The sequence below is a fragment of the Eumetopias jubatus genome, unplaced genomic scaffold, assembly GCF_037043125.1.
Source record: "Eumetopias jubatus isolate StellerSeaLion01/CBP00866 unplaced genomic scaffold, mEumJub1_p1.0 scaffold_6, whole genome shotgun sequence".
In the NCBI taxonomy this organism is placed as follows: domain Eukaryota; kingdom Metazoa; phylum Chordata; class Mammalia; order Carnivora; family Otariidae; genus Eumetopias; species Eumetopias jubatus.
In genome coordinates, this window is record NW_028274812.1 from 52,670,697 (window position 1) to 52,688,930 (window position 18,234).

At 45.4% G+C, this 18,234-nt stretch overlaps 1 protein-coding gene across 3 annotated transcripts in view; it reads right to left on the reverse strand.

Annotated features, from left to right (window-relative positions):
• Window positions 1–17,466, reverse strand: part of FOXO3 (forkhead box O3) — a 130,259-nt gene extending 112,793 nt beyond the window's left edge. The window contains exons 1-2 of one of the 3 annotated variants that reach the window (XM_028104268.2): window positions 17,235–17,466; window positions 15,375–16,099 (exon numbers count right to left, since the gene is read on the reverse strand). In XM_028104268.2, coding sequence (XP_027960069.1) covers window positions 15,375–15,992 — 618 coding nt within the window. In that variant the 5' untranslated portion in view covers window positions 15,993–16,099; window positions 17,235–17,466. Of the gene's footprint in view, window positions 1–14,068; window positions 14,276–15,374; window positions 16,100–16,228; window positions 16,372–17,234 lie in introns of those variants that run through there. The other 2 variants (XM_028104269.2, XM_088023898.1) reach the window with 2 other exon arrangements.
• Window positions 17,467–18,234: the final 768 nt, after the last annotated feature.

Sequence of the window (18,234 nt, forward strand, 5' to 3'; positions counted from 1 at the left end):
ATGCATGAGGTCACAAGCTGGAAAAAAAATGTTTGAAAGCTTTATGATCCTGTTTAAGGCAGAATGATGAACCCAAAACAGAACACAGTATTGGTAGTCAACAGACAGAGCACAGCATCTCAGAGCAGGTAACACAGACAGACATCAGGTGAGAATTATCTCTGCTCACACCAAAAGGCCAAACACTGAGAGTCCAGAGACAAAAACTCAGCTGTATTTCCACTGTGTTAACAGTTAAAACCAATTCATCAATTTACAGTTTTTGAGTTGATTAGAAAACTAAGATGTGGATAAATCTGTATCTTAAAAATGAAAACTATAATTTTTGATTAAAAACATCAATTTAAGTAATTATTTTAAAATCAATTTAGAAGCCATAGTTTTCACCAACACCTCAAGTTAACTTTCCTAATTTAATATACTTCACTTATTCAGTACTGATTACCCACAAATTAACTCAAAGCAGCATTCCCTGATTTTATGAGACTATCAGAATAAATCTCTCTCCTCCTCCCAAAGAACACCCTACAAAATGATATCTATGGTCAAAGTGCCAAACTCACTTTAGCAACTAACGTGAAGGTTGAATGTTGCAAAGCCAAAACTATGGCCCAGAACACATACTTTCGGCCTGAAATAAGGCTCTTTCTTGGAAAGGGAAAAGACTAATAGGACTGCTTTAGACAATTCAGTTCAGCAGAGGACATGCATCTATTCAAACAGAAGGCTGTAAGCTTATCTTTATTGGACAGGGTTGGAGATAGAAGGCCTGATCTAGGCCACTAATTTCAAGAAATAGTACACTAGCTCACCTAGGAAGTTATCTATCAGGAGCTCAAGAACCTAAGTGTGCCAAAGCAAGCACACTCACCCTGGAATCAGCTCGAAGATAACCTTAAAATAATCAGGCCCACAATTTTCGTGAGCCCATTCTAGGCTCCTCAGGGTTACAAATGGTATACCTAATCTAACTGCTCATTACTCTTTTAAACAAATTCAGAATGTTTGGGCTCAAAGTTTCACTGTTTACTTTTTAAAAAGTTATCTTGTGAAACTTTAGTCTGTGCTCTGCCGTTTATTTGCAAGATGGGTATATGCATATATGGTAAATTAACCCTGTTAATGAGACTGTACTGAAAACTAGTGAATAAAGATACATCCCTTCTCATTCTGCCAACTGGGGGGTAAAAAAAAAAAAAAGAGGTACCCAATACAAAGATGCAAATGTATGGGGGTGCCTGGGTGGCTCAGTTGGTTGAGTATCAGACTCTTGATTTCAGGTCAGGTCAGGATCTCAGGGTCCTGAGATCAAGCTCAGGGTGGCCTGGGCTCCAAGTTCAGCAGAGAGTCCACTTGTATTCTCTCTCTCTCCCTCTGCCCCTCCCCCTGCTTGTATGCCCAGTTATACTTGTGCACTCACTAAAAATAAATGAGTAAATTTCAAAAAAAAAGAAAGAAAGAAAAGAAAAGGATGCAAATGGAGCGCCTGGGTTGCTCAGTCATTTAAGTGGCTGCCTTTGTCTGGGGTCATGATCCTGAGGTACTGGGATCAAGCCCCATGGCTCCCTGCTCAGCAGGGAGTCTGCTTCTTCCTCTGCCCCTCCCCCTGGTTCCTGCTCTTTCCTACTCTCTCTCAAATAAATAAAATCTTAAAAAAAAATAGATGCAAAAATGTATGAAGGGTGAAATTAAAACAAATCCTCGATTTGGAAATAAATGCTAGCAGGAAGTTCCAGGACAGCTATCCTGTAAGGTAAAAACTCTAGAAGATCTACACCATCCCTGAGTTTTAAATTAGGTAAAAAAATTTGTAAAGAATTTATGAGAAGGACAAGTTCTAATGGAGAGATTTAGAGAGTTTTACTTTATAAAACCATTACAGTATTAGAAAAAATTAAAATGTATCAAGCTTTTAAAAATATTAAAATTAAAACTTAAAAAAGAAAAGGAGAGGAATCGAGCAGGAAGCGTTAAACATCACTCAGCTGAGCTTAATATGAAATATGGAACTGAGGCAATTATCTAGATAATTTATGATGAAAGAAATATCATTTTAAAAATCAATTATTAGGACATTTCAGCCTAAAAGCAGTTTGAGATTTGAATTATGTGAATTAATGACTCAACTATCCACTTGATCTTTCTAAAGTAGTACCAGTTTTCAAGGAGACATCTAACAAGTTCCACTGGATATAATTTTATGCCCACCATAAATTTCAGGTTTATATCCAGAGTTGTACCTTTAAAAGTCCACTGTAGCCACTGCCACCTTCTATTGCAATTGCCTCCAGGCCCATCACCCTCCCTCCCCAGCACCCTGGCTACATTCAGTTATCAGGCAGAACCAGTTTGCCTGCTCCACATTTATCATAGTGTTTCAGTCTATCTTCTGGGCACTATCCAGACACTGCTCACCTATCTTTACCACGAAACTGAGAGTTCTTAAGTTATTTCCAACACACATAGGATTAGTATTCTGCTAGCCATGTTTTATCTTAGGGCGCATGAATACTGCATTCCCTGGGCCAATTAAAACCATCATTTTAGGTCCTACCCATACATATCTTTATCTTGAAGATAAAAGCAGTAAACTTTTCAGTAGAGATCAACACTTTAACCTGGCCAGCACCTTGCATTATGCAACATTTTCTGTCTCTGTCTTGGCAACCTGCCTTTAAACCCAACAGTAACTGCACTGCAAAGAGTCAATCACAAAATATTTTAATCCCTTTAGTAATGAGATCTGATTTGGCAGACAAACTTCTGCCAGGAACTTCTTATAAATTGTTTTCCCCCAAAATCCATTTTTCTTGGTGGTCCTGTCTCCATTCATCTACCTGCCTAAAGCCTACAATATAGAAGCACAGACATCCTGTTCTCCCAAAGCAGAAATTTGCCAGAGATAACAGCCCAACCCAAAGTATTTCTACACACTATGTATCACTCTATTAGTACTAAATAGTACACTTTGTATCTGACCCAGAGTAAACCATGGCCATGCAAGGAAGTGACCTATCAGAAATGAGAATCCCCGGGGCACCTGGGTGGCTCAGTCCTTAAGCATCTGCCTTCAGCTCAGGTCATGGTCCCAGGGTCCTGGGATCAAGCCCCACATCAGGCTCCCTGCTCAGTGGGAAGCCTGCTTCTCCCTCTCCCTCTCCCTCTCCCCCTGCTTGTGTTCCTGCTCTCCCTCTCTCTGTCAAATAAATAAAATCTTAAAAAAAAAAAAAAAACGAGAATAGCCAAACCAGCAGGTTTTTGACAGAATTCTTAGGCTTCTTCTACTCTCCCACTAAAAGCCAGGCATGGACTCAATTCTCAAGTTATTAGCTAATAAAAATCAAGGAAAGGAGCCTACATCCTGGGTCCAAGTCCACTCCCCTAGCAGCACACAAAGAGGTGTTACCTCCGTCAGCCAAAGATCAGAAGATGAGCATTCAGAACAGTATTCTGGAGAATTACTATGAGGGTTAGTGGTAATATATGCAAAGATGTGGCACACAGAAACTTTTAAGATGGCAGCTGTTTTCTAAAAGTACAAACTTTCAGTTATAATAAAGTCACAGGAATGGAAAATACAGCATGGTGACTAGAGTTAATAATGCTGTACTGAAGGTTTGAAAGTTGCCAGGAGAGTAAATCTTAAAAGTTCTCATCACAAGAAAAAAAAAATTCTGTAACTATGTGTGGTGATGGAGGTTAACTAGACTCTCTGTGGTGATCACTTTGCAATATATACAAGTACTGAATCATGTTATACACCCGAAGTTAACGTTATGCGTCAAATTTACCTAAATCAAAAAACACATAAAAACTCAACCCTCCCCACCAAATGAATAATGTAAATAAATGAAATGGCAGCTATTTAATTTTATTGTTATACACCCCCCACCCAACCCAAAGTCCACCTGCACTCCAGAAATCAGTAGAGTGTAGCAGAAAAGGCAAAAGTTCCAGAGTCAAAGAAACCTGAGTCTGATCCCAAATAAGTTCTTTGAACCATTTCTTGGTCTTTAAATTGGGATTTACATGAAATGCCTATCACGCAAGATCAACATTAGATGTAAAAACCTAAATGATCATTTGGTGCTTAGTGTTCAATAAATCATAGCTACTATTATAATTATTATACCTAGGCCTGAAAATGTGATTGTGTAGAGTCCTTTTTATTGTAAAAATCATCCTGGCTCCCCTTCCCAAAAATATCATTTTGAAATATAAAATTAAACAGTGCAATTCTGATTCCTAAATACTTCAGAACAATTCAACCCAAACACCTACCAGGTACCTAGAAAATATCTACTGCTACTTTTAGTTTTTTTTTTCTTTTTGCAGTTATGTCTATGAACTAAGTTGTGTCAATTACACCAAATTGTGCAAGACAGGTATCAAGTTCATTTTTTTTTCCATTATGGACATCAAATTACTTGATTCAATGTCTTTGATGTATTTCTTCAACATCATTTACTCTGTTTGATATAAATCAAGCAACCAAATATATCTCTCTATTTTTGGTACTATCTACATTGTTCATCTATTCTTACGCCTATACTCTAGGTCAGCTGCCACTTCTATGAGGACAACCACTCTGTGTTCTATGCTAAATCAGGATGGCTGGTTTTTTGGACATAAATGTACACAGAGGAGACATGAGCCTGAAGCCTCAGGTGTGAGAGACTTTGAAAGTCCCTGAACCAAGCACAGGAGGAGCTAAAGGGACTCCAGAGAGATTTTGGATTACCCTTACTACCATAACCAATGACAATGAATCTGATAGGATTCTACCCTCTCAAGCCATGACAGGGAAGAAAGGATTCTTCTTCAACACTATCCTTCTGCTGAGGACACTAGGCTCCTCTCTCCCCTCAAAGACTTGTTCTAGACCAAAGCTCTCAGCCATAACTCATGGTGGGGGGGGGCAGTGTAAACCTCAAGCCCACACTCCACAAGTACAGCCATTCCACTAGCTTCAAGAAATAGGCCAAGAAATAAATTCAATAACGGGAAGAGGGGAGGTGGTATGAGGGGGAGCCCAGGACACATTAGAAATGGGAGGGAAGAACAAATTCTAGTAGTTCTTTTTTTTTAAGATTTTATTTATTTATTCATAAGAGACAGAGAGAGAGGCAGAGGGACAAGCAGGCTCCCTGCTGAGCAGGGAGCCTGATGTGGGACTCAATCCCAGGACCCTGGGATCATGACCTGAGCCAAAGGCAGACGCTTAACCATCTGAGCCACCCAGGCGCCCCAAATTCTAGTAGTTCTAACTAGGAAATCAGGTGTATTCATGCCTCCCTTCTGTCCTGCCAAGCAGGATGAAGTACAAATTTAAATTTTTTTTAAATTTTATTTATTTATTTGAGAGAGAGAATGAGAGACAGAGAGCATGAGAGGGAAGAGGGTCAGAGGGAGAAGCAGACCCCCTACTGAGCAGGGAGCCCGATGTGGGACTCGATCCCAGGACTCCAGGATCATGACCTGAGCCGAAGGCAGTCACCCAGGCACCCCGAAGTACAAATTTAAACTACCATAAGGCAGCCTGTGAATGATTAACATTTTAATCTAAAAAAATTGGAAGACGGGGGGCAGGCAGAATGGGTGAAAGCTGTCAAAAGGCACAAACTTCCAGTTATCAAAGAGACTAGATCTTAAAAGTTCTAATTACAAGAAAAAAAGAAATTTGTAACTATGTGTGCTGACGGACATTAACTTAAGTAGGCTTACTGTTCTGAACATTTTGTGACATACACAAAAATTGAATCAGCATGTTGTACACCTGAAACCAATGTTATAGGTCAATTATATCTCAATAATAAAATAAATAAAATTCTGTATTCGTCTTCTCTATCTGCAACCCTGCCTGTCCCCCTCTTTCATCTCTAGGCTCTTGTTATTTGTTTTGTAAGGCTACCGTAACAAATTCAGGGTCTTCAAACAAAAATTTATTCTCTCAGTGCTAGAGGTCTAGAGGCTTTAAATCCAAAATCAAGGTGTCAGCAGGGTCAAGCTGTCAGCAGGGCCATGCTCCCTCTAAAGGCTGGGTGGGGGATCCCTTCCTGGCTTCTTCTTAGCTTCAGGTGGCTCCCGGCAATGCCTGGTGCCCTTGGCTAGTAACTGCATCACTCCAACCTTTGCCACAGTCTTCATGTAGACCTCTCAGCACCTAGTGCATCTTAGTTGTCCTCTCCTCTCAAGGACAGTAGTCATTGGATTTGGGGCCCACCCTAATCCAATATAACTTAATTTTAACTAATTACCCCTTAAAAGACCCTATTTTCAAATAAGGTCACATTTTGAGGTTCCAGATGGACATGAATTTAGGAGGATACTATTCAACCCAGTACAACTCCCAAATTAAAATAAACCACCACAATGGGGCACCTGGGTGGCCAACTTGGTTAAGCTTCCAGCTCTTGGTATGGGCTCAGGTCATGATTTCCTGGTCATGAGATGGGACTTCTCAATTGCCATGGAGTCTGCTTATGTTTCTCTCTCCCTCTCCCTTTGCCCCTCCCCTCCATCACACACAGGCACATGGGTACACACAAGCTCTCTCACCCTCTCTCAAATAAATAAATAAATCTTTTAAAAAAAGAAATCACCACTACAAAATATAAGGCAAGGTGGAAGATAACAAATCACAGCATTACAGAGATATTAAAAAAAAAAAGGGGGGGGGGGCGCCTGGGTGGCTCAGTCGTAAGCATCTGCCTTCGGCTCGGGTCATGATCCCAGGGTCCTGGGATCGAGCCCTGCGTCAGACTCCCCACTCAGCGGGAAGCCTGCTTCTCCCTCTCCCACTCCCCCTGCTTGTGTTCCCTCTCTCGCTGTCTCTCTGTCGAAAAATAAAATCTTAAAAAAAAAAAAATTTCAAAGTTATAATCACCAGTGGACTACTTCCAATCTCAATTAGAAATAATGTACCTTTGCCCTTCTCTCACCTGTGGGAATCTGTGAAGTCTTAGAAAATATCAAAAGTCCTATTCAAGGGGCACCTGGGTGGCTCAGTCAGTTGGGTGTCCAAATCTTGGGTTTCGGCTCAGGTCATGATTTCACGGGTCTCAGGATGGAGCCCCGAGATGGGCTCCACCCTCAGCGGGGAGTCTGCCTGAAAGATTCTCTCCCCCTGCCCCCCTAAACTCACATGCACATACTCTCTCAAATAAAATCTTCACACACACACACAAAAAGTCCCATTCAAAATAGCACTAAAAAACAACATTCCATTAGCCCAGACACTTGACATACTCTGAAAAATCTGGTACTGTGTATAAACACTCACACCAAAAAAGATGAAAGACAGGGAAGGATATTTTTCAGTTGAAAGTGCTTTCATTTAACTATTTGGGGATGGAAAGCAGACCATGGGTCTCAGAAGACCAAGGTTTCCTTTAAAAAAAAAAAAATTACCTTAGATTTTTAACACGCCCCTCCCCAAATTATCCTTTTCTAGTAAGGATATAAACCTAAATGAAACCACTATATATCAACAGTTCTTTTTATTTTAATCAAGGTATTATTTTAGCTTTCTGGGGAAAAAATACTTGAGATGAGCTTAAAGACTTGTGTACTCCCTCTGCTGGCTCTGAATTTACAGTAAATTATCAATGGCTTCAGGAGCCAAGTTATTAATTTCACTAGACATCTAAAACACAATGAAAGATATGATGTGGGGGCAGCTGGGTGGCTCAGTCATTAAGTACCCGCCTTCGGCTCAGGTCATGATCCCAGGGTCCTGGGGTCGGGCTCCCTGCTGGGCAGGAAGCCTGCTTCTCCCTCTCCCACTCCCCCTCTGCTTGTGTTTCCTCTCTTGCTGTTTCTCTCTGTCAAATAAATAAATAAAATCTTGGGGCGGGGGGGAAAGCTATGTGGATTCTTTCCCAACACACACATGCAAAGGTCTTCAAAGAAGTAAGTAATTCCAAAACAACTACTAAAATCTGCCAAAGGCATCTCTGTTGGATTTAGATTTACTCCAAAGGAAAGCTAATGCATTCCATTTGGAGCAGAAGTCACTTCTTGCATCAGCCTTGCCCCTACAAGTGTACCACAACTCTTCCTTGCTCTTTTCCTTCGCACCTCTCCACTACAGGACTAGGGTGCATCTGGACACCCAGGTATGGTGAGCCCCTAGAAGATTACCTGGCTTCTTCATCATAGGCAATTACTAGAGTAGCAAATTACTGGAAGGGCCATAGCCCATAAGGGAAACCAGTCCATTTCGCTTTATGTTATCCCATAACAGTAACTGACAAACTGCAAAGAAAAAGTCCCAAGATTAAAAAAAAAAAAAAAAAAAAAAAAGTCTGAGTAGAAAGTGAAAGACACACTCTCTGGAAAAGCCCAGCTTGAAACATGCACCAATCATACACTTGTGTTTTATCAAGAAGGAGTGATACATCACAATATTCTATGGATGCCTGCTACTGTACTTTTTCCAATTGGGGAAATTGTGATACTAAGAAATGAAGGTTCTTTGGTTAAGAATTAAATGGTTAAAGATACTGAGTCTGTCAGTAATGACGCCATCAGAATTGGGGTCTTCTAACATAATCACAGCCTAACCACTTACTTAGAAAACTCTTAACTCGGAAGAGTTACAGACTGGCTTTGAAAAGATGCATCTCAGAGAGTGCTTGCTGTCTCTTCCTCCTCATATGTGACTTCTATTTTCCAATCCATGGACATAAAACTTCAAGTACCTCTGGGACTTCTCCTTTCAAATGCAGAACATCACGGACAACTTAGTTTTACACAACAGTTTTGCTCCTATAAGAAGTGGGTAAGTGAATTTTGGACTGAACAATCCTATGATGAATCTTTCTAGACAGTGCATATTGATGCAGCATTGGTGGGGTACACACACAGAAAACAGACTTGATTTCAACTTTCTCTAAATGAAGTCATTCCTAGATCAAGGTTTTCCTCAGTTTCTATGATGGGTAGTGACCGGCACTAATGAAGTTTTCAGGGACGAGGACACAAGGAACACTAGGAAACAAGACACTGCAAGAAATGCCTTGGATAGCAGAGCATCCTTTCATAATTATACTATATCCTATCAACATTAATGCTAGGAGGCCAAGACTTCATAGCTGTAAGTATTCAAAAGACTCTACACATGATGTCACTTCACTCCCGAATCACATCATCTCCTTTCAGTGTCAGAGTCCCAGAACAAGGCTATCTTTATGGGCTGAGGACATAATGATTCAAAGAACAGCTCCGAGGATCAGAAATGGTTTTGTCTGGTAGACACATTCCATGCTTTGGAGGCTCTTACACTGTCCTTGGGAATATACAGGAGTCACAGAAAAATGACAAAAAGAAATAGGTGGGAGTCACGGTTGGGCATGGTAGGGTGGGGTGGGCTTAAGACAGATGGCTTTTTCAGCAAGGTTAGCTGAGAACACTGATGGACATGCTAAAAAGCCAACGCAGCTACTCTAGCATGAGCCAGCCTAAAGGAGGGAGGAGGGGAAGCAGAGGCGAGCAAATGAAGTAAGAGTTTGCAGAAATGGAGGCACTGACACAAACAGCTGTGAAACCACAATGGTTAACAGCAGACAGTACAGAACAGTGCTGCCTAGGGCTCATGCGGACACACTCTTAGCTCCATCTCTGCTAGCTGTAGGCTCCTGAGCCAGTCACTCACATGCTCTTGTCCTGCTTCCTCACCTGTAAAATGAAGTAGTTAGATGATCTCTAAAACCTCTTTTAGTTCTAAATTTGAGGCAAGAAGCAATGTGAATGAGTCAGCTGTATCAAGGCTCCACCTCCACTCCAGAGGGAGGCCACTCTTATACCAGGCCCCACAAGACAGAACTGGAGACCCCAGATCAGGCTAGGACCACAGGTGTGCTCTAATCCAGATGACCCTGGGAAAGCCCCAGCTTCTCCCAAACAGACCCGAACTACAAGAGCCATGTTAAGCGGCCCTGCATCTCCAAAGCAAGCTGAAAATGATCTGCAGAGAATTAAAGACCAGTTCCAACCAGAGTTCAACACCAACTTTGCCTTTTGCCAGTAACTTCTCTGCAGAGAGGTGAAATATCGAGGAATGCAGAAGTACAGACGTGAAAAAAGGCAAAGAGAATGACAATGACAAATCCACAGAACACAGATTTGCATGTTTATTTTCTGTCTTCCACCAACAGAACCTGAATCCTGTGAACTGGAACCTCATCTGCCTCGTGCTACTACTATATCCCTGAGACCCAGCAGAATGCCCTGTGAACCATATGCCTTTGATAAGTATTTGTTGAATGAATAAAATGGAATGTGATGAAAACAGTTAAAAAGGTTTGCTCTTTCTAATCTGTAGTCACTTACTGTATTGTATACCAGCTATAATGTCCATTGATACTAATCCACATCTACCTATATAGACAGAGAGATTAAATCCACCCATATATGTCATTCTGAGCTCCTTCTATAGCAGCAAAGAGGCAAAGTGGCTCTTCAGGACTTGTGATACAGGAAAAGGTCAGGAGAAAAATGAGGAGTCTGTTCCCCACAGGCAAGATGGCAAGATATGAAAACAAAATAAATTCTATGTTCTCTCTAGCCCTAGGAATCTAATCTGGTAAGCAATGGGTAAGCAGCGTGCCCTGCCAGAATGTACAGACTGAAACAGTCTTACCTTCACATTTTTATGAAGATCTTTGGATGGATGGTATTTGCTAAACTTTTTCCAGACCAAATAAATGACTTTTCAGTGAGACATGGACTCTATATTAATTTTCCAAATAAAAATATCTTGCAGGTTTTAAGTAAGAATCATACGTATTAAAAAGTTTAACTACAAGATGTTCTTCTACGGTGTCATTCTCTTAAAATAGAACCCTCCTAAAATCTCCTAAAAATAAGTTTGCATAGTTTCATTTCATTTTCTAAGGAGATAAACATATCAAAACAAACAGCTTCTTTTTTAAAGAGTCTCTCTCCTACATACGGCTCACTGATCAAAGTTTAAAAGGGCCAATTTCTTCATTTCATAGGTCGATGACACAGCTTTGAAAAAGAGGAAAAACAGTCCCCCTAGTGTACTGCTGCTGTAGGATGAGGAAGTATATTCGTTGAGAATCACTGGCGAAGACAGTACTGCCAAAGGAAATTACAAAACAGCATTTTGGCAACATGGGCCAAGCAGAAGACGGATTCCTTACACACGACCATGACTGGCCCTTTGGTTAGTTACTCCAAAAGGTGATGGAGGCCAAAATTACAAGCCAACATGGAATTATCACAACTCTGTCATTTTGAAATTTTAAAAACATATTTTTAGGCATGAAAGTTGCAGGTAAAATAACATTTTCTTAATACAGTGTGTTGGGAAGGAACTGGATGCATTAATCTAAAGAATGAGAACAGTGAGAACATCAACAGGCATTATGTGGCAGGTAGGCCCTCATCTTTTTATCCTGGGAAGAAGCTGTAAAAGCACACGTTCTCACATGAAAGAAGACATCCACAGCAGCAGGAGAAGTCACATGCACAGGATCCTACATTTATGAAATTGTGAGAAACAGCATGGAAACACATGGCTGCCTAATATAATCGTGTCCTAATCTCCTGGGAAATGCAGGTGTGTGGGTGTGAGGAGATGAACAGTGATAAATAGGCCCTAACAGGTAAACCCTGGAATCCTAGAGGTCTGTCCCACAATAGGAGGAACTGAGAGACCACAGCAGTTGAATTAGGGGTGGTGTGGTGCAAGTAAACTTAATCCGAATTAAAGGAAATGTAACCTTTTCCCCTCTTAACCACATCTGACTATTCATGTCTACTTTAATGCCTGAGGTAAGGGAACCTGTGAGATAGCCACCACCTTTCTCTCTGGCACAATATGTATCTGACAAACCTAAGTTAACCAAGAACTTCCTCCTTTTGTTAAAATGCTATCTTTTCTGCCACCTCTATCACTTCATAGTTCCTAAGTACCCGTACTGATAGACAGTGGATGGTTATACAAAAATGTGATAAACTCATCAGCCTCCATCAATATTCGTCTTTCTGACGCTGAACTAATAACCAAGACATTTTTAGACTGAGAGGCAAATATGCTTTTCAGGAAAGCATCTTCTACTTATGTAAGACTATTTGAAAAACCTTTAAAAAAAAATAGGTCAATTTGAAGAAGAAAACAGTGTGATAAAGAATAAAGATCTCCAAAACTGCAGCTACTAATTACCTCTCTAACTAGCTGTGTGATCTTAGAGAAGTCCTTAACTTGAAGAACCAGGATTTTCACCATTAAAATAAGGGAGTTGAACTATCTCAGCAAACCTCATCCTGGCTCTACATCAGAATAACCTAAGAAACTTAAAAAACAAAAATAAAACAAAAAAGAAACACCAATGCTAAGTCCCAGACCAACCCAATTAAAACTGATTCTCTAAGTATTGGTAGTCTTTAAAAGCTCCAAGGTGATCCAAATAACCATGGCTTCAAACCACTAGTCCTAATTCTGATCTTCAAGGCCTCTTTTCTAATTCTTTTATTCTCTAGTCTTAGGGTGATAATTCTGGTGACAGGATCTCATAATGCAACAGTCCAAAAAGCCACAAAAGAAGTAAGGCCTAAACCCTGCACACTGTAGCTATGGGCACACAGGGCTAACAGAGGTTAACCTGAATTCTAGACATTTTTAGAAGTCAAAAACCCTAATGCATAACTCAGAATGAAAGCAGTGTGGTTTAAATGCACATGCATGCTCTCAAAATGACTAATCATGATAGGAATTGACTCCTGAAACTCGGACGCATGGAAATGGGTCACAATTAGCTCCTGACCTCTCCCTTCTCCCTCTTCTTCCACCCCCACTAAACCACAAGCACAAAAAAAAGGTTGGCTATTAGTCATAATCAGAATATGAAACCAGCCCCAGTTTCAAAGGGCTTTCTCCATCATCAAAGATTTGGAAGTTCCTGCACGGGTGCATCTTTTGATGAAGGTCATCTTACAAAAACTCTTTAAATTATATCCCCATAGTCTTCAAGGATTAGCGGCTATGTGATACTCAGAAATAGAAATGATGTAAAATCTTAAAGTAAAAATAATTCTATTTACACAAAATACAAAAATATTTTACTTCATGTCCTGTATTACAAATACTAAGGCTTGAATTTCAATTTACAATATTTCATAAGTTTTAGTTAAAAAAAATGAAATGGAAACTAATTTAACATTGTGTGTGGACTATACCTCAACAAAAAAAAAAGAGAGAGAGAGAAACGAGATAGCAGAGAAGAAAAAAGAAACCATGAGACCAAAAGAAAAGGTTAAGGACATAAAACCACAAAGTTTAGGACTGGGCCCAAAATCTCTACTGCAAGTCCTGCAAGTTACATGAAAATATAATTAACCGAATCACAATTCATGGCTACTTTTGGTAATACTACTTTCTCACCTAGATCTTAAAAAAAAAAAAAAAATCAAGTGCTATTAAACAGTTACTACCTTTAATTACAAAACGAAATGTTATTTGTGGGATTAAACTACTTGGGTAAACTTAAAAAAAGGAAAAGTGAAAACATTTCCCACATTAACTTTTAGCTAACTAACTTTTAACTAGCAGATTCTCTAAACCAAACTCAAAATATACAGGACTAACTTCAAGTTGAGAAATTCGAAATATATTCCAAACCCCTATATCCATTTTCTTAGATCCTGAAACTCACCCCTTCCTGACACTGTACCCTGAGATTAACCCTCACTATTCACTTAGAAATTCAGTTTTAAAAGATAACACAGTAGCACTGCTTTGAAATGGAATTCACTCTCAAGCTTTCTGTAAATGGCCTTCATATCACACAACTAGCATTCCTTTGCAAAGCTGTAAAATTAAATCAAATGTAAGATTCATAATGTCGGCATTTGTTAAAGGAAATGAGACAGATAAGTGGAATAATTTCAAAGCATACGTTTTGCTTTTAAAGCATCTCAACAAGTCCTCTCCAATACTAGCCATAAGAAATTTAAAAAAAAAGCAGATACTTTGTTTGCAAGGATTTTTTTAAGCAAATTAAAACTCAACACACTAAATTCTTTAGTTTTTTGCACATACGGGTTTCCTCTCCAGTGCTCCAGTTCTCCACCAAGATTAAACTGTTCTTACTGTATACACCTCCTGGAACCCAGGAAGATACAGGGCTCCCCAAAGACACGGAATGAGGAAGGAACTACCTAATAAAAAAAATTTTAAAAAAAGCGCTAACTTGCAAATAGAAGCAACCGATAAGCCATATGTATCTCCAACTGTACAGGACTCCTCTGCCTGGTACTAACACATTCATGTCTTGGGGAAAGAGGCCAGGAGGATGAGGTGCCAGGAAGAGCAAAGCAGCTGGGTATCAGCAGCCCAGCAGGGGCACAGGAGTTAATCTGGATGCCCAACTGCAGGAAGTCATTACATCATAGGCCTTTCCACACCTCTCTCCCTACCACGTGTCCAGTGCCCCAAGAGGCTGAAAAGGAACAGGAGAGAGCCTCTCTTCTGGTTCACTTATAGGTAGAAGCCTTTACGGCCCAGCCCTGACACCACACCTCCCTCCCAAAAGCCTAGGTGAAGCTCCAGGCCTCAGGCCTCCACACCTGGACCGGGCGGCAAACAGCGCCAGAGTCCAGGCCTCAACGGGAGCAGCAGGTGTGGCTAGTTCGCCTCGAGGTGGTAGGGCTGGCCCGTTCCAGGACTCAGAACAACTCAAGTTCGGGGGTTAGGTTTACTGGAGAAACATCTCTAAGGAATAAAAGTGACAACACAGGCAACGAAGGACAGCCAGCCACTAAAAGGTTTACAACCACTACTTTTTCTAATGTGATCGGAGTGCCTATGGGAACTAACACCCACAAGCCAGAAACTTCGACGCAAAGGTTTTCATCCAGCTAGTGACAACGACCATGCTCCTGTGACGGACTAGAAACCACAAATCCAACCCCCTCGGGGCACCGAGTCCCAAACACTCCCCCACATCCTCTCACTCCACCCGCAGAACCCTCCCCGCATCCCCATTACGGTGATTTCTACTTCGAAGTTGGCCACAGACCTACCTCCTCCGTGCAGTCCCGAGAATCCAGCAACGCACTCCTGTCCGCCAATCCTTCCCTCGCCGGTATCCCTTGCCCCCTCTCCTCACCCGGCCATGCCCGAGGCTTCCTTGGAAGCCTCCTTTCCCCGCCCCACCCTCCGCGGCCGACCCTAGGTTCCCCTCCTGTGGGGGCCACAGAGATCCCCCCGAAACCTCACAGCGGAGGCTTTCGGTGCCAACCCCTCTCCCCAGCGCCCGCAGGCGCGCTCCGACGAATCGAAGGCACGTCTCGCACTGCGCAGGAGGCCCGGCGGGTCCGGCCGCCCGCCCGAGGTGGGTACGCACCTTCCACCCCGCAGAGCTGTTGCTGTCGCCCTTATCCTTGAAGTAGGGCACGCAGCGCACCATCCACTCGTAGATCTGGGACAGAGTGAGCCGTTTGTCCGGCGAGCTCTCGATGGCGCGAGTGATCAGGTCGGCGTAGGACAGGTTCCCCCAGGCGTTCCGCCGCGACGAGCATTTCCTCGGCTGCCCGGAGCCCCCAGCCGCCCCCGGCTGCGGCGGCGGCAGTGGCTGCTGAGGCTGCAGCGGCGACTGCGTCCCCCCGCTTAGCGCGCCCACCGCGGGGGCTGGCCCGGACCCGGAGTCCTGCCCTCCGGGAGCCAGCAGGCGGGCCGAGTCTTCCAGGAGCAGCCCGGAGCCCAGTGTGCGGCTCCCGCCGCCGCCGATCGCCATGGCCGAGACGGCCCTACCGCTGCCGTCCTCGTCGTCTTCATCGTCCTCCTCTTCGGGGATCATAGAATCGGCGGCCGTCTCCCCCGAGGGCTTGGCCGGGCTCCCCTGGAGCTCTGGCCTCTGCAGGGGCCACGTACAGGAGCGCGGCCGGCTCTGGGGCTCGAACTCCGGGTCCAGCTCCACTTCGAGCGGAGAGAGCGGGGCGGGGGAGGCCGGTGCCTCTGCCATCTTCGCCGCCCGCCCGCCCGCGGCTGGGGCTCTCGCGCTCTCCTCTCGCGCCGGGGCGGGGTGCGGCGGGGGAGGGACGGGGGCGCCGCTGCCGCTACTGCCGCCGCCTGGGGAAGCACGAGAGAAGAGAGAAGGAGAGTTGGTTATCCCGGGCTGGAGCCCAGCCCTCCACGACTCCGCGCCCGCAGCCGCCGCTTCCCGGCCGCACGGCGCCCGCCTCCCAGAAACAGGCAGACCTGGAGACGTGCGTCCCGCGAACCTGGCGCAGCAGACACTGCCCCCTGGCCAGGCCGCGGGGGAGCCAGGAGCGAATCGACGGGCTCGCACGGGGCAGCCCCTTCCCCCCGCCGCCGGGGCCGCCAGATCTGCAGGTCTCTCCTGGGCTAGGTGGCTGGGCGGGGAAGAAGGGGAGGAGGAGGGGAGGGGGAGGGGGAGGGGGAGGGGGAGGGGAGGGGCGGGGCGGGGGCGGGGGGAGGGGCGCGGGCCGCGCCTTTAAAGCGGACAGCGACCAAGGCTGGCGCAGCCGAGCCGCGGTCGGAGCTGGAGCGGGCGTGCGTTTGTTTATGTTTCGCTCGGGCCCGCTCAAGTGCTTCCCGCGGCGCCGCAGCCAAAGTCTGTGGCGTCTTCCGCTCTTCTCGTCGTCCCCAGCCCTGCCGCCTTCGCGCCCCCTTGTACTCCCTTCTCCCCGCCGAGGGGCCCAAGTCCGGGGACGGCGCGGGCAGCCACCTTCTTCCCTCTTCGCCCGCGGGCCAGGAGGACGAACGCGGGTCCGAGCGCGGACGGGCTCTTGTCACTTCCAGAAAAAAGACAAGACGGGAAGCAGCGGGGCAAGCAGCTCGACGGGTGTTTGCCAAGGGTCGAACCAAGCAGGAACGACCACTTTGGGATTTTGTGGGGTTTATTTGCTCGCGGGCGTTGTACCCTCCACCCCCTTCCCAGTAAAGAACGGGGGGGGGGAGGGGGCAAGTCAGAACATAAATCTTCCAACAGGTCAGGAAGCGCCAAGTCTCCCGGGTTGCCAGAAAACCCGGACCAGCACGTTCATCACCTCCTTGCTCCCGCTGCTGCCATCTTGACAGTTTTCCCCCCTTCACTCAAGTCCTTTAAAAACACTAGCGGGAGGGAAGGGGGGCGCGCACACCGAGTCACGGGGAGGGAAAAGGGAAGCGCCTGGCCCAGCTCGGAAGCAGATCCGGAGTCACCGGGAAGGCGACCGCCCTGCTGCACAGCTCCAGCGCCTACCTCAGTTCCTTCCCTTCAGGGACGAGGGGGGAGGACGCACAATTCCGCGCGGGCCCGGGGCACTGCGAGGAGGGAGCGCGCAACCTCGGCGAAGGAGAGGCGCTCCGGCCGCCGCCGCAGCCCGCCTGAGGAAACGCCTGTCAGCCTGCGCGCCGTCGCCTTCCACATTCCTCCTCCTCCCTTCCACGAGCAGGGCGGCCGCGGCAGCAGCACAAAGTTATAGACACACGCAGGGTGCCTCAACCTAGGCTGACGGCGGGCGGGTCCCCGCCCAGGGGGAGGGCTGGGCGGCGGGCCCGGGTGTGCTGTGTGCGTGCGTGTGTGTGCGTGTGCGTGTGTGTGTATGTGGGCTCGCGCGCGCGCGCCTGCGCGGCCGGGCTCCGCGGGGCTGCGGGCGTGGGTGTCAGGGAGCGCGCCGCGGGCCGGGACCAGGCGGGCTCCCGCAGCCGTCCCCGCCGGGCTCCTCCTCCCTCCGAAAGCCTCAACGACAACAAAGCGCAGCGCTGGCCTAGGAGAAGAGGGAGGGGGAGAGCAAAGCCCCAAACGCTCCACGAGCGCAGTCGCGTGGCCTCTCAGACTCGGGGCAGGGCGCCTGCTACCGGGGGTCCCCGGCGGGCGCGTTCGTCCGCCAAGCTCTGTGCCCGCCCTGGTGTCCGGTTCCCTGTTAGAATCGAACACCAGGTAACCCCCGAGATGAGATGCTGACTGCAGATTCCAAGGATTACCACGGCGTGGAAATACTGACAAGCAAAGATGTTGGTGCCTTACAGGACTTCGATAAACTGATGCCTTCAGATTTGATCAGGCACCGAGAGGTTTGCCGCCGAGTCTCTTACCTAGGACGCCCGACGCAGTGGTGTTTCACTTTTCATGGATTTCATGGCAAATGAGGGGAGAAGTGTAACTAACTCAGGAGAAATGCAAATTATTCCCCATTCCTAAAGGCAAGAGCAGATCTTGAACAGTTATGAATGGAAAATAATTGGATTCTAACTTGTAA